General features: G+C 36.0%; 1 protein-coding gene across 5 annotated transcripts in view; it reads left to right on the top strand.

Moving 5' to 3' along the window:
• PIAS1 (protein inhibitor of activated STAT 1) overlaps positions 1-17,117 on the top strand; it is a 222,524-nt gene that overhangs the window by 161,445 nt on the left and 43,962 nt on the right. For all 5 annotated transcript variants that reach the window (XM_082383315.1, XM_082383314.1, XM_082383317.1 and 2 more), the window contains exons 3-4: positions 16,311-16,395; positions 16,660-16,707. In XM_082383315.1, the coding sequence (XP_082239441.1) occupies positions 16,311-16,395; positions 16,660-16,707 (133 nt within the window). The remainder of the gene's footprint in view (positions 1-16,310; positions 16,396-16,659; positions 16,708-17,117) is intronic.

The following is a 17,117-nucleotide window of genomic DNA, read 5'->3' on the forward strand; positions in this document are numbered from 1 at the left end:
CTTGGAGACCCTTTATGTTCCATACTCCAAATCCTGGAAGAAGCTAGTTTGAATTGATTTTAGTAAATATGTTGCTAATGGATGGATCCCTTCAGGCATAGTCATTTTATGGGTTACCCCGTGGATAGGCCACCCCTGGGAAAATTATGCTCCCTGTTGCTATCAATGGCTGTCCAGTACAGAAAACAGCCTATAGCTGCTTTCCTGGTAGAAGGTGTGGGCTGGGAAGGTTCAACTAGGAGGGAAAGTTGGATGTGGTAGGTAGCATGACTAAAATAGCCAGTGTAATTTAGAAGAAAAAATAAGAATAGAGGAATTCTGAAAAAGAGATGTATGGCATACCACATGTAAAATATACTGTCTATATGTATGACAAAGGTATAATATTGAAACTGTGGAACTGATGCCTGAATAAGCAGTTAGTGAAGTAGAAATATAATTTTAAAATAACAAAAGTGAAATTTCTAATTAGTGGCATGAATTAGACATTAAATTGTTCAGGAGTATCTAATTAACCATTAAAAAGTTAAATTCCTACCTTGCAACTTGTCAGAATTATATCAAAATATGGTTTAAAGATTTAAATGCTTGAAAATGAAACTATAGTGATGTCAGAGGGAAGTATAGGTTGCATTTAAATAGATGCACAAATAATGTATTACACTGCATAAAAATATTTAAATAATACTGGAGTTAGGAAGGAATTTTTCTTCAGGAAAAACATGAATTGTGAGGACTCAAAATTTTTTTATTACATTATATGGCAAAATAAATAAACCAAGGGAAAATATTTACAATATACGACCATATTACAAATCTTTAATATATGAAAGGCTGTTAGAAATAATTTGTGTGTGCACAGGAGTGCTTAATCTTACCTAGCCATCAGACAGTGTTACCCTGGTTCATACACTCTTTCCACTTCGCTGAATGACTATTTCATCTTATTCTGTCACAACACACTTTTTCTCACACACAGCTATTTTTCCACTCTCTTTGTTGATGACTGTGCTTGTTATTTCTTCTTCACCAGGAAAATGGAACCAGTCAAAAGTTAACTTCTTTTTTTTTTTTAATTTTATTTTATTTTTGGCTGCGTTGGGTCTTCGTTGCTGTGTGTGGGCTTTCTCTAGTTGTGGTGAGCGGGGGCTACTCTTCGTTGCCGTGCGCGGGCTTCTCACTACGGTGGCTTCTCTTGTCGCGGAGCATGGGCCCTAGGCATGTGGGCTTCAGTAGTTGCAGCACGTGGGCTCAGTAGTTGTGGTGCACGGGCTTAGTTTCTCCACGGCATGTGGGATCTTCCCGCAGCAGGGATCGAACCCATGTCCCCTGCATTGGCAGGTGGATTCTTAACCACTGTGCCACCAGGGAAGTCCCCAAAAGTTAACTTCTAAAAGTTCCCACCCCATAAGTACTTTATCCACACCTACCTACGTCTCTGACCATATGCTATATATGTTTTTTCCGTGACTCCGGATGAATTCTTTGGTCTCTGGACTAAGGCCAATCCTTACACTTGTGTGTTAGATCCCATTCACTTGCTTATTCAAAGACATTGCTTATTAATTCTTCCTTCTCTCTCGTACGTCATCAATTTTTTGCCTGTGTACTAGATCATTCCATTAATATACAATTTTGTGCTAACTTTCCCATCGTAAAAAACAAACTGCTTTTCTCCTAATTTCCTTCCAGCTGTACTCCTATTTTCTTTTCCTTCACCACAAAATTCCTTGCCAGGAGTGTTTCGATTCACTGTCTCTGATTTCTTTCCTGCCTTTTCTCTCATGAATCCTTTCCAAGTAGGTTTTCACTTAACCCATGCCAAAGAAACTTCTGTTATATAGGTCATCAGTGACCATTATGTCACTAAAAGCAAGTCATTGCTCGGTTTTGAAACATCAACAGAAAAAATTAAAATATGACTGGTACGATTAGAGTGGCTCACAACATAAAGCCAATAAGGGTATGAAAAGTAGTTAACTTATAGAGTAGCCAAAAAAATGCAAATTTAAGACAATAAGATGTTTTTCATCTAGTGCCCAGTGTTGGCAAGGAACTCTCATATACCACTTCCTTATGCAAATGAACAGCATTTCTGGAAGCAGTTTGGCAACTTGTACAAAAGCTTTAAAAATGTGTATATCTTTTGACCCACGCATTCCTTTTCTAAGAGTATGTCCTAAGGAAATAAAGATCACACAAATACAAACACACACCCCCAGGGGGAGAGGAAAGGATTCATCAAGGCATAGTTTATAAAAGGAAAATATTGAAAACAACCTAAATATCCAACAATAGGTGATTGGTTAAATTATGGCATATTTATATAATAGAATACCATGTAGCCACTTAAAATGATGACAGAGATAGGTTATTGACATGGAAAGATTTTTATTACACATTTTGAAGTGAGAAAAGTATTCAGAACAATTTTTGTAGGAAACATTGTGTATATTACACTCATGGATGTACGTATACACAGTGTGTATATATGGGAAAATACCTGGAAAAATGGATACCAAAATGTTTTTTAGCTGCTATAAGTGGCAGAATTTTAGGGTTTTTCTAACTTGAATTGGTTGTATTGCCAATGTCAGAAAAAGAAGAAAATCAAAAATGTTTACAAAAGAAAGAAAACTAACTTTCCAATTATAGTCTTGTTCCTTTTTCTATCTTTGCATTTAAACATTGATCATCAGACTTTGTTCATAGCTGGCTGGCTTGGTTTGACCCAGTCTTGTTTCTTAACCCCACTGGACTTAAAATAGCCTGATAGCCTGCCAGCTGTGAAAGAATAGATAGGCCAGATATAATATTTACCATACTGTTAGCTCTAAAGTTACTCAGGAGTCTGTATAGGCTCATAATGATTTAAGTCCTTCAGGAGACCAGCTGACTAACTCAGTAAACTATCTGAGAAATTATAAAGACACAAAATAAATGGGACAGGTAGAGTTAAATTCCAGAGGAGAAAGATGATGAAAAGCATAGTAAGCTTACTGAAAAGGAATTTATTAGGAACCTACAATTAGGGTGTGATAAAATGATATCAGAGGGTTTTATAGAGCTAGAGTCCAACAGAATTGCATGTTACAATGTTCTTTCCTGCTTCATGGAGAAATTCAAGTGTGGCTTTTTTGTACCCCCAAAGAACTTTTGCCTTTAGCCAGGCAAATATTGTGGAATATTTGCCACCATGAGAATTCTTAAAATCTAGCAGTAGAACATCATAGCTGTGTGTTTAACGTGTATGTGTGATATTACATTGGTTTCTATTTAAGATATGTGAAACAAATTATTATAAAAGCAATGCATACTCAATGTGAAAAAACTTTTAAGTTACCAAGAAACCGGTTTTTGCTGCTTCTTTTGATCTTTCAATGCGTATATACATCTATACACACATATATAAATAAATTTACTTAGGCTGTACATTTCAAGTTTATACCTTGCCTTTTTTACCTTAATATTTTATGAGTGTGTTCTCAGGTCATTATATTTTGTTTGCTTAAAATACTTCCCACATTAAAGATAGATAGTCAAAAGCAGTGTAAGTTCGTTGATGATTCGGTATATGCCTTTTATTGGGGGAGACAAATTTTCTGCAACCTTCTTTTTTAATGGTAGTTAGCAGCCTGATGATGAAATTATGTAATTTCAGGTATATTTTTAAAAATTACCTTATTGTCCAGGTTTTTGTTTGTTTTTTTTGAATAAACCAAAATGTTCAATAAAGATTTTAAGACTGACATTTGTAGATAGGTACTTTAGTTTCACTTTCCCCAAGACAGCAAGAAATATTCTATAATAGAAAGATGACTATTTTTAGCTTTTCTTTCTGCTGGTGAGGTGGAATAACAAATATTTTTAGAGCAGTTGAAAGTACAACCACTTAGATTAGCTTAGTGTTTCTATCATCAGAATCTCAATAACTTTGTTTATGTTATGTATCTAGGTTTTGCCTTCCAATATGTTTAGTGTATGTAAATTGCAACATGATTCCTCTTTCTCTTTTTAGTCTAGTTCATCTCTCTATGGAACAATGTTTAAAAAAAATAATGAAATTTCTAAAGCCTTAACTTTTTCTCTGCACATTTTATGTTTTGAATGATAATTATATTCTGGTTATTATGGGCAATGGTTTTCTTTATTACAGATGAAACATTGGTAATTAATACTTATGGGGGGAGGGCGGGTTGTTGAAAATCTTCTCCTATAAGTACAGTGAGCCCTTAATATTCACAGAGATATCCTCCACGACCTTTATAGGTATTCTTAATTACGAACTCCACTAGAATATTTCATCCTTTCTCTGAATTGGAGTATGGAGAAGGTGGAAATCTGAATGACTGTTTTTACCCTCAACGAGAGCTACTGACAAGTATGCAATTTAGGCCACATTGAGAGGCTGAGTTATTACCCGGGACACTCATCCTACATCGTCAAAACAGCTAATATTCAAAGTCCTATCTTAGCAAAATTTCAAATTGCATTATAGAACTTTGGAGACCTTCAAGATTGGCTGTAGTGATTCGAAACAGAATGGTGATTAATTCACAAATCTGAGATATTAATTTCCTATTGCAGATATGAAAAGAAAGTTCTCATATTTAAGTATTAAAATCAGTAACCATTCATACCTGAATCTGTTGCAATCTGACGTTTGCTCCACATTCCACTGAAACAGGTCCAGCCAAGATCACCTGTGTCTTGCTAGTTATTAAGTCTAGTTCTCAATTCTTATCCTGACTTCTGAGCATGTACCACTGCCGCTTTGAAATTCTCTCTTCCCTTGATGTCAAGGACACCATTTCCTCCTGTTTTTCTTTCTGAATTTCTGGCTGTTTCTTCTTTGACTTGCGCCTTAAATGTGGTACAAGGGTTCTGTTCTGTTGTTCATTCCCCCTCACCATCTGCCGGTTTTTTTGTGTGTGGGTGTGTGTGTGCACCATTTTGCTTTAGTTACTATTTTTTTAAACAACTTTATCAAAATATCCTTGACATACCATAAACTTCACATACTTGAAATGTACAATTTAATACATTTTGACTATGTGAAATCACCATCATTATAAAAATAATGAACATATCCATCACTCCCCAAAGTTTCCTCATCCCATTAGTAATTCCTCCCAGCTGCCCCTTCCATTCCCAACCAGCCCCTAGATATGATGTGTTTTCTGTCACTATAGATCAGTTTGCATTTTCTAAAATTTTATATAATGGTATCATGGAATATATAATCTTTTATTTTTTGGGGGGGGGTTGGGGGGTGAGGCTGACTTCTCTTACTCAAGATTATATTCTAACGTTTACCCATGTTGTTGTATCGGTAGTTTGTTGCTTTTTATTGCTGAGTGGTATTTATTATATGGATATAACACTATTTATTCATTCACCCACTGATAGACATTTGAGTTTCCAGTTTTTGGCTGTTGAGAACAAATCTGCTATGAAAATTTGGGTTCAAATCTTTGTATAATTATATGCTTATATTTTTCTTGGGTAAATTACTTAGGAATGGAGTAAGCGGGTCAGATGATAGATACAGGTTTAACTTTGTAAGCAGCTGCCAAACTTTTTTAAACCATTAGGCCATTTTACATTCTCTTCTGTAGCATATGAACTTTGCAGTTGCTCTCCATCCTTGTCAACACTTGGTGTTGTCATTTTAAGGATTTTAGACATTCTAATAGGTGTGTATCTCATTGTAGTTTTAATTTGCATTTCCCACAGACTAAGGATGTTGAACATCTTTTAATGTGCTTTTTTGTCATCCATATATTTATCTTCTTTGGTGAGGTGTCTGTTCAGATCTTTTGCACATTCAAATTTTGTTATGTTGTTTGCTTTCTTGTTAGTGACTTGTAACGGTTCTTTATAGATTCTGGCTACAAGTCCTTTAATGGATATGTGAGTTGTAAATATTTTCTCCCAGTCTGTGGCTTCTCTTTTCATTTTTTTTTTTTAACAGTGTCTTTCCAAGAGCATAAGTTCTTAATTTTGATGAAGTCCAATTCATCAATTAAAAAAAAGATCGTGCTTTGGGACTGTACCTAAAGAAATCTTTACTCCCAGTCCATCCCTGGAATAGATATTTGTTTATCTATTCATCTCGTGATGGACACTTGAGTTTCTTTTACCTTTTGGCTATTGTGAATAAAGCTGTTATGGACATTGGCATTCAGGTATCTGTTTGAGTCCCTGCTTTCATTTCTTTGCATTAGTATATACCTAGGAGTGGAATTGCTGAGTCTTAATGATAATTCTATGTTTTACTCTTGGGGGAACTGCCAAATTGTTTTCCACAGCATCTGTACCATTTTAGTATTCCTATCATCAGTGTATGAGGGGTTCCAGTTTCTCCGTATCCTCACCAACTCTTGTGATTTTGTTTTGTTTTTAATTGTAGCCATCCAAGTCAGTTTGAAGTGGTTCTGGTTTTGTGTACAGTAATTCCCCTACATACAAACCTTCAAGTTGCAAACATTCAGAGATGCAAATGCACATTTTCATGTCCAGTCATGTAAGATCACGTGTCTGGCGTACATTGTCACGTGCATGCATTCTCTACAAGTGGTTGTGCTTTTGTGTACTTTACTATACAGCAGTGGTCCCCGACTTTTTTGGCACCAGGGACTGGTTTCGTGGAAGACAATTTTTCCATGGACTGGGGTTGGGGGGGCATGGTTTCGGGATGATTCAAGCGTTGTGCACTTTATTTCTATTATTATTACATTGTAATATACAATGAAATAATTGTACAACTCACCATAATGCTGATAGGAGGCGGAGCTCAGGCGGTAATGTGAGTGATGGGAAGTGACTGTAAATACAGATGAAGCTTTGCTCGCTCGCCTGCCACTCACTTCCTGCTGTGCAGCCCAGTTCCTAACAGGCCACAGACTAGTACTGGTCTGGGGGTTGGGGACCCCGGCTGTACAGTACTGTATAGAGTACCGTAGTACAGTATCTTTATTTCAAGCCCAGGATGTCTGGAGGCAAGCGTAAAAGTAGCGGTGGTGGAGCTGGTACTGCTAAGAAGTGCCAAGTGATAACGATGGAAACAGAAGTGAAAATAATTGAGAGAGTGGAACAAGGCGAAAAGATGGTAGATATCGCTCATTCTTATAACATGAATCGTTCAACCATTGGCATGATTCTAAAGAACAAGGACAAGATCATGGAACGTATAAAGTCTGCTGTGCTGATGAAGTAGACAATATCAATAATATCAAAGAAGCATGGAAAAGTGATAGAGGAGATGGAGAAACTTCTCAGTGTATGGATGCAGTATCAGCATCAAGTCCCACTCAGTTTAATGCTGATTCAAGAGAAAGCTAAAAGCCTTTATGAAGACTTGAAGAAACACGGTGAAGAATCAGATTGCGCATCTTTTAATGTCAGCCTTGGCTGGTTTCATCAGTTCAAGGCTAGAGCCAACCTTCACAATGTAAAAGTAAGTGTCAAGGCAGCAAGTGCAGATACAGTAGCTGCCTGGGAATTTCCTGAAACACTTCGAGAAATTATTGATGAAGGCAGGTATTCACCTGAGCAGGTTTTTAACGTGGATGAGACAGGACTGTACTGGAAGAGGATGCCAGACCAAAGTTACATCAGTAAGGAGGAAAAGTTGATGCCAGGCTGTAAAGCAGCAAAGGATAAGCTAACTCTGTTGTTTGGTGGCAATGCTTCTGGTGATATGAAGCTGAAGCCTCTCTTAGCTTATCATTGAGAGAACACAAGAGCCCTTAAAAACATAGCCAAGGGCTCTCTTCCTGTTGTGTGGAAGAGTAACCCCAAAGCCTGGGTTACACAGGCCATTTTCCAGGACTGGTTTTTCCACCACTTTATCCCAGAGGTAGAGAAATATTGCTTGGAGAAGGACATCCCATTCCAACATTCTTTTGCTGCTTGACAGTGCTCCGGGCCACCCGCCATTCATAGATGACTTTCATCCCAACATCAAAGTAGTACATCTGCCACCGAATACTACGTCGCTCGTCCAACCTATGGACCAGGGAGTTATAGCGAGTTTCAAGATATATTATTTACATCACACTTTTCGTCAGGCAGTAAAGGTGAGTGACAAATCAGGAACAACCTTGCGACAATTTTGGAAGGACTATAACATCTACAAGGCCGTAAAAAACATTGACTTTGCTTGCCATGAGGTTACAGCCATCACCATGAATGGGGTTTGGAAGAACCTTTGCCCACAGTTTGTTCTCAATTTTTGTGGATTCGAGGTGGATGAGGAGTCCAAAGAGGTCTTCAGCAACTTAGTGACCCTCAGTGAGAAGCTGGAGCTAGATCTGCAAGGGGACTATAGTGACTTTCCTTTACTACTTTTGCAAAGTCTGTATTCCTTGTGTGTGGTCTGTGAAGTTTCTCTTCCATTGTCTCTTCAGTCGGCCTGTGATCTGACAGAGATTTCTCCAAACATCCAATCACCCCTCACCCTGCCCCCCCAAAAGTGTGTACATCTCTTTAAATCTTGTGATAGATGACAGGCTACAGTCCCTACAGCTACAGTGGGGCTGAGGAATAGGGGATAATTGCTAGATCACTCACAGCTCTCTCAACAGATTCAGCAGTCTCTTTCTTCATCAAGCATTCCCCTGGTTGCTGTGTGTCTGATCAGGTTCAGAGTTCTGAAATCATTGATTCTGATTTTTTTCCCCCCAGCTTAATGGTTGTTTGGAAGGAGGAACTAACTCCTGGAGCTTTCTATTCTACCATTTTCTCTGATGTCACCTATGATCTACTTTGTGTTAATTTTTGCATATGGTGTACTATATGACTCAAAGCACTTTTCCCCCACTGCATATGGGTATCCAGTTGTTCTGGCACCATTCATTGAAAAGACTGTTCTTTTTCAACTAAATTGCCCTTACACCTTTGTCAAAAATCAGTCGTTCATATATATGTGGGTATGTTTCAAGATTTTCTATTCTGCTCCATAGATCTATTTTTTTAATCTAGACACCAGCATCACACTGTCTTAATTACTGTAGCTTTATAATAAGTTTCAAAATCAAGTGGTACTAGCCCTCTAGCTTTGTTCTTCTTTTTCAAAGTTGTTTTAGCTCTTCTAGGTCCTTTACATTTCCACATGAAGTTTAGAAGCACCTTATCAATTTCTTCAAAAAAAACCAAACTAGCTAGGATTTTTATTGGATTACATTGAATCTGTAGATCAGTTTGGAAACAACTGATATCTTAACCGCATTGAGTCATCTGATCCATGAACACTATCTAGCTCTTCATTTATTTGGGTCCTTAATTTCTCTGAGCAATATTTGGCATTTTTCAATGCACAGGTCTAGCTCCTCTTCTGTCAGTTTTATGCCTAAGTATTTCATTTTGAGGGGATGCTACTATAAATGTGTTGTTAAAATTTCAATTTCTTATTGTTTACTGCTATTTTATAGAAATAGCACAGATTTTTGTATATAATTGTTACCTTATTAAACTCACTTATTCTAATACCTTTTGGTAGATTCTGTCAGATTTTCTACATAGATCATCATGTTGTCTGTGAATAGATGGTTTTAGTTATTTTTCAATCCTGATGTTTTTTCTTTCTTTTTCTTGCCTTATTGAACTGGCAAGAATCTCCAGTACATTGTTGAATAGAAATGATGAGTGGATGTCACTGTCTTGTTTCTAATTCTTTAGTCTCTCATCTTTAATTGTAATTTTTGTTGTTGTTTTTTGTTTTGATTGATTGATTGATTGATTGATTGATTGATTTCGGCACGTGGGATCTTCGTTGCAGCGTGTGGAACCCTTCGTTGTGGTGAGCGGGCTTCTCTAGTTTTGGTTCCAGAGTGCGTGGGCTCAGTGGTTGTGGAACATAGGCTTAGCGGCATGTGGGATCCTAGTTCTCTGACCAAGGATCGAACCCACATCTCCCGCATTGGAAGGCAGATTCTTAACCACTGGACCACCAGGGAAGTCCCTAAGTGTAATGTTGGCTGTAAATTTTTCATAGAAATCCTTTATTGGGTTGAGGAAGTTCACTTCTATTCCTGGTTTGCTGAGAGTTCTTTTAAAAATCAGGAATGGATGTTAAATTTTTGTCACATGCTTTTTCTGCATCTATTGAAATGACAACATGTTTCTTTTTTAGTTTGTTAATCTAGTGACTTGAATGTTGAAACAACCATGCATTCTTGGGATAAATCTCTCTTGGTTATGATGTATTATCCTTTTTTTTATATGGTTGGATTTGATTTGTGAAAGTTCTGTTAAGAATGTTTGTATTTATGTTCATGAGAGGTAACAGTGGTGATTTTCTTTTAATGTCTTTGTCTTGTTTTGGTACTGGAGTAATACTCTCATAAAATGAGTTGTGAAATACTCTCTTTTTAATTTGGGGGCAAGTGTTTGTTTAGAATTTGTATTACTCTTTGCTTAAATGTTTGATAGAATTCTTCAGTTTTTTTAAACAATTTATGTAGAATTGGTACTATTTCTTTCTTAAATATTTGGTAGAATTCCACAGAGAAAACATCTGGGCCTAGACTTTTCTTTCAGGAAAGATACTTAACTACAAATTCAAACTTTAAACTAGATATGAGCTATTCAGGTTATCTATTTGGTAGTTTTTGTTTTTCAAGAAATTTGTTTTTTCTAAATTGTCAATTTTTGGCCGAAAGGTGTTCATGATATTCTCCTATATACTTTTATTGTCTATAGAATCTGTAGTGATGTTACCTCTTATTCCTTATTCTTATTTTTCTTTTCTTCTTTTCCCTAGTAGTCTTGCTAGAGGTTTATCAGTTTTATTGATCTTCAAAAAGAAACTAGCTTCTGGTGTTGTTGATTTTTCTCTATTTTTTTGGTTATAGAGTATTCCATTATATGAATGTTTAGTCAGTCATTCTATTGTTGATATTTTGCATAAGAATAATCTTAATGGGAACTGTGTGACTAATTTATATGATGAAAATGACAAAACCTTAAGAATATGAATAAATGGACACAGATACAGTACTCCAGGATGGGAAGATTAAAGATGTAAAGATATATAAAGATGTCAGCTCTCAAAATAATTTATGGGTTTATTGTAATTCTACTCAAAATACCATTGAGCTTTGAGAATCATGGCAAAAGGATTCAGAAGTTTATCTAGATGATAAAACTTTGAGTTGATGTTAAAGTTCTGAAAAAAGAAGAATGGATGGAGAGAAACCTGATAGAAGATATTAAAACATAATGAAACTATAACAATTAAAAAATAGAGTGCCAGCACCAGGATAAAAAAGACCAATGAGAAAATAGCCTGGAAATGGAACATGTTGGATATAAGGATTTAATATATGATAAAGGAAGCACACATATCCATAGAGAAGAAGGATTATTTAACAAATGGTGTTAGTATAACTAAGCAATTTGGAGAAACAAAAATTTAGATTTTTAAAAAATATCACATACTAAAATAAGTTCCAGATGGATTGATAATTACATAGAAACAACAAGCCAAAGAACTGAATTGTGTCCTGATTGAACCTAAGAAGGGGAACAACACAAATTTACAAGGAGGTGGTTGACAGATTAGACTACATAAAACTTAACTTTTGTATCATCCCAAAATGTAGCCAAAATGAAAAAACATAACAGACTGGGGGAAATATTTGCAGCAGATTTCCAAAGGGTTAATATTTTTTATATATGAAACTGTTATGCAGATGTAAAAATGGGCATAGGACAAGATTAGGCAATTAACTAAATAAGTTAAAAACAAGAAAAAAATTCTTAATACAAATTAAACTACTAAGGAGTTGCCCAGATCCACCCATTAAATTAGCAGCAACTCCTGTGCAGGCCAGAGTAGGATGCATTTAGTAGATGCACAAATTGCTAATGGTCTTATAGTGTTACAAGCATTTGCAAACTACTCTTGTGATATGTCAAGATGCATTTAAAAAAATCTCCATACTTTTTGACCCAGAAAACCCACATCTGGGAATTGATCCAAAGAAAATAATAGCTACCCGCCCCCCGCCCCTGTTCCAAAAAACAAACGTATAAGCCCTGTATACAGTCATTTCAAATAATGAAAAATTAGAGAAACCTAAATGGTTTATCAAGGGAGCAATTAAAATTTTCATACACCCCACAGATAGAATACAATGCAATAATTAAAATATGGTAATAGAGATTGTAATTGAAAATGTGATAAGAGTAATTTTTTTAAAGCGAGCTTTTAAATTGTATGTGTAATTTGATTGGAAAGAAATATGTAAAAATGACAAGCAGTTATGATGAGGGTATAGTGGGTAATTCTTTTCCTGTTTTCTTTTTCTTTTTTTTTTTTTAAAGAGCTCCTGACTTAGTTATTTTATTTTATTTTATTTTTGGCTGTGTTGGGTCTTCGTTTCTATGCAAGGGCTTTCTCTAGTCGTGGCAAGCAGGGGCCACTCTTCATCGCGGTGCGCGGGCCTTTCACTGTTGCGGCCTCTCTTGTTGTGGAGCACAGGCTCCAGACGCGCAGGCTCAGTAGTTGTGGCTCACGGGCCTAGTCGCTCCGCGGCATGTGGGATCTTCCCAGACCAGGGCTCGAACCCGTGTCCCCTGCATTGGCAGGCAGATTGTCAACCACTGCGCCACCAGGGAAGCCCTCTTTTCCTGTTTTCTATGATTCAGTATAATGCTAGGCTGCATTAATAGAAGTACAGCACTCTTAGATCAGGGGAGCTAATAAACCTATGTTTTGAGAAGAGCATGGGCTTTGGAAATGTGTAGATCTGACTTCCAGTTCGGATTCTACTTACCTAGTATGAGGCCTTGACAGTTGCATAACTACTTTGAACCTCAATTTCTAAATCTGAAAAAAGAGTAGATTTCTTTATGATTGTTGTATGGATTAACAGTAGTAGATGGTAGTTGTTGATAAAAATATTGTTCTTGTCATATCACATCTGAATAATAAGTCAGCTTACAAGCAATCATAAATTTCAATGGCAAACAACTAAGATTTATTTTTCACTTACGTTACTTATTAGCTGTGGATTGGTTGTGGCTGTGCTCTATGTTCTCTCCACTCTAGAATCAAGGCAGACTGGAAAGAAAGATGTTGAAACCCAAGGATAGTTCTTAAAGGTCTGCTCCACAGTGGTACACTTCTACTCATATTTCATTGACCAAGGCATCGGTGGCACTGGGTCATATTCCTCCTGTGGGGATGGGCCAGTACAGAGGGGCAGCAAATATTTTGGAGAAATAGTATGCTATGACAGAGTGTGTTCAATTCTGGCTGTCACTTTAAAAGTGTGATAGACTGGGATATGTCCAGAGGAGAAAGATCAGAATGGTGAGTAATTCTGAAGTCTTGCCTGAAGTACAGTGGCAAGAGTCGATGGAGAGAGGGGGGGCACATTAATGCTGTCTAAAATATTTGAAGAATGGCTATGACTGGATATGCTATATGACATCAGTGGGTGGGAGTTAAAGCATTATATATTTTGATTCAGTGTAAGGGCATAAGGAGGAAGGGAGACAGAAAAGGAAATTGGTGCTTGTTTTAAATACCTTACCTCATTTAAATTTAAAATAATCCTATGAGGGTTTTTGTGTTTGTGTATGTTTATGTTTAAATATTGAAGAAAACAGATTCAGAGTGGATAAGTACCTAAGGTCACATGGCAAATAAGTGGTAAAACCAGTTTGGAATCCAGGTGTATGTGATCTCATCTCTTTCCACTAAACTTTGCTACTCTGTTGGGCTGCAAGCTTTCTTACAATTACACTGTTTATCACCAGTCATCTTCTGCTTGACAAGGTGATAGCTTCTCTTCCCCCATCTCTAAAAGGGTTCAAACAAAGTATAAATGGAAGAATTGAAGGGAAGGTTGAACTCTATCTAGATCAATGGTCTGCAAGCTCATTTGATTATTTGTACCTTTCAGCAAAATAATTTAGCATATACCATGTATATGTTATATACGTTAAACAATTATATTGATATTGTATATGCTATAAAACACACCAAAAATAGGAGTTAAAAAAGTTAAGATTTGACATAAACTTTTAGATATTTTTGTGAATTAGATTTTATGGAAAATCTCAACTTTAGAAACTTCTATTTTACAGGTAGATATTTTTTCCTTTAACCCTGTGGATTGTCTTGTGTACCCACTGAGATGCATACCCCCAACATCAGAGGTCATTGTTTTGGATGATTTGTAAGACTCATTTTTCAGTATGAAGATTCCATGATTCTGTTTGGCCTGAACTTTTCTGAAAGGGATAATGATAGCTTAATTAACCTTTAGGAAAGTTCTTAAATAGTCTTACCTAAGACCAAAACTATAAATTCACTGGCATTCATAGCAAAATTAAACCTGAAAATCAAATAGTGCAAAAGATGCTTTTCCAGGTAAACAGTAGTAACCCCATGAGCATTTATATATAAGAGGATGTAAAAAGGGGTTACTATTAAGTAATAAACCTGATTTTTATGTGTGGCTCAAGAAACAGCCTTGTTATTTTAGTCATATCTTCTCTATCTAAATCTGCGTGTGTGTGTGTCCAAAACTTACTCTACTCATGTATTCTAAAATGAATCTGAAATTTTGCCCAGAGAATAATATTAATTTTGGTACTTGGGAAATTATTTTATCAATAGCACTGTTTTAGAATGGAGCCAGAAATCTAAATCAGGATAAGCCTACTGGACTAAAATCTTTATAGAGACATATCCTCTAAGAAGCAAAAGAAGTTACTTTCATTGCCTGACAGAGGAAACTTTGCTTTTCTACATTCTGGTCCTTGGTTATCTGCCTTTTGCCACGTTGATATTTCATGATTAAGATAACTTTCTGGTTAGTAACTGTTTCTTGGGGATAGAGGTTTTAAGAAAAAACCTTCCCAGATCACAGAAAGCAGAAAAGCAAATGTAGACTTTAAAAGATACTCCTATATTGACATGAAATTGTAGATCAACAGTGTTCTTTTGCATTTCTTTCTCATAGTGATACATTTGTAAGGCTTTTTGACATTTGTGTTTGGTGGTAATTTTGGAGGAAGTGTTGCTTGCAGGCAAATCATCCGAAACAATGATCTCTGATGTTGGGGGTATGCATCTCAGTGGGTACACAAGACAATCCATAGGGATAAAGGAAAAAATATCTACCTGTAAAATAGAAGTTTCTAAAGTTGAGATTTTCCATAAAATCTAATTCTATTTTTGGTGTGTTTTATAGCATATACAATATCAGTATAATAGTTTAACATACATAACATATACATGGTATTTGCTAAATTATTTTGCTGAAAGGTACAAATAATCAAATGAGCTTGCAGACCATTGATCTAGATAGAGTTCAACCTTCCTTTCACTTCCTCCATTTATACTTTGTTTGAACCCTTTTAGAGGTGGCTTCAGCTCCTTTTTCTGCACCAGTTTAAGTGGCCCACAGGCCAGGAGTTCCTTGGTAATAACTTTCAGTGATCCATTTGTTCTAGAAAATTATCCTGGAAAAAGACAGTTTAAATAATTAAGTTTGGTATTTCTTATTTTCAGTCTTTTGTTCGTTCAACAAACAGTCATTCAGTGCTTCTTTGTGCCAAGCACTGAGGAAATATTAGTGAACAAGAGGGATATTGACCACTGATTTTAAAAATAGATATAACGTGTATTAAAAGCCAATAGAAATATTGTTGCTCACGGCAGCGCCCTGTAGGAATCCCTGGTCTTCACTGACCTGTGCCTTCCTCCCTGTTCTCTTGCTCTTTTCTCTCTCCCCACCTCCACTTCCCCCCCTTCCTTCTCTCTATTCCCTTCCTTCCCTTCTTGTAACTCCTTTCCTCCTTTGAGATAGTGACCACAGGCCCATTTTGACATCAATTCATCTAAGCATAGGAGAAACTATATATGATATTTATTGTATAAAACTTGGCATGGTATAGTTAGATGGGAGATGATAAAATTCTTAATTTGCCTTCAAGTCCAACTGTCATCTCACCTGTGCAGATCTCAAGGTGTATGTATATGTTTGTTACTTAACTCAGAAGCCATGTATCTTTAAATGGGTTTATATTATTTTAAATAAAATTAATATCAGCATGTTTTTATACAAGTGTGCTTTTTAGATGCAGACATCTATATGATTAGATATTTGGCACATATCTTATTTTTCAGTGTCTTAACTGAGTTGTTACCTAAACTCTAGAATCCGTCCTAGTTAATTAAAGGTGTGTGAATGGCTGGGTTTTTTTTGTTTTGTTTTGTTTTGTTTGCTGATGTGTTCTATATTGATGAATTTGAAGGTAATTAAAAATATAATTCTTTTCTTCTTTAGCATCAGACAACAGTCAGCGCTTTCGAGAAACCTGTTTTGCATTTGCATTGACACCACAACAAGTGCAGCAAATCAGTAGTTCCATGTAAGTTGTCTTCGAGTGTAACTTGCAGCTTGACCTTTGAGTCCAGTTTTGTCTATAATAAGTGACTTTTTAAAACAGGGTATTGGATGAGTATTATTGTCATGCAAATATTAGTATTGAAAATATTATTATAGTGTTAGTTACCCTAATAACTGTTAATATTTCTGATAAATTTGAAATACTTTCTGGAGTAACAGTGTCTTTGAATCAGCTTTCCTCTGTATATCTTTAAAATAATTGTAGTTCTTACTCTGTCTTTTCTAGGGATATTTCTGGGACCAAATGTGACTTCACAGTGCAGGTCCAGTTAAGGTACAGTGTTGACTACAGTATATATCCAAAGTTTAAAAGTTAATATTTCTTAAAGATTTAAAAAATCTGCCTAATTTTCAGTAAGTATATTGAAAGTATTGGGTTTAGATGTTTGGGTGAGGGAAAACCTTTTCCTGTCATGATACATCCTAATTACTATCAAAGTTAGATTTTAATGTAGCAAGTGATGTGCCATATATTTAACCATATTTCTCTATTTTGGTTGCCCTTGGTTGGTTGAGAAGCTCCAGCTAATGATATGTTTAAATATGGTGGTCAGCTCTTTAGAAGTACCAAGTTTTATGAAAGCAAAGACCTTATCTGCATGAGTGGCAAACTACTGTAGATAAAGAACTAATACTTAGGTTAAGTCTACAGTGTCTCATGGACTAACAAGAACCAAAATAGTC

Source organism: Balaenoptera borealis (assembly GCF_965194805.1).
Source record: "Balaenoptera borealis genome assembly, chromosome: 3".
NCBI classification, from domain to species: domain Eukaryota; kingdom Metazoa; phylum Chordata; class Mammalia; order Artiodactyla; family Balaenopteridae; genus Balaenoptera; species Balaenoptera borealis.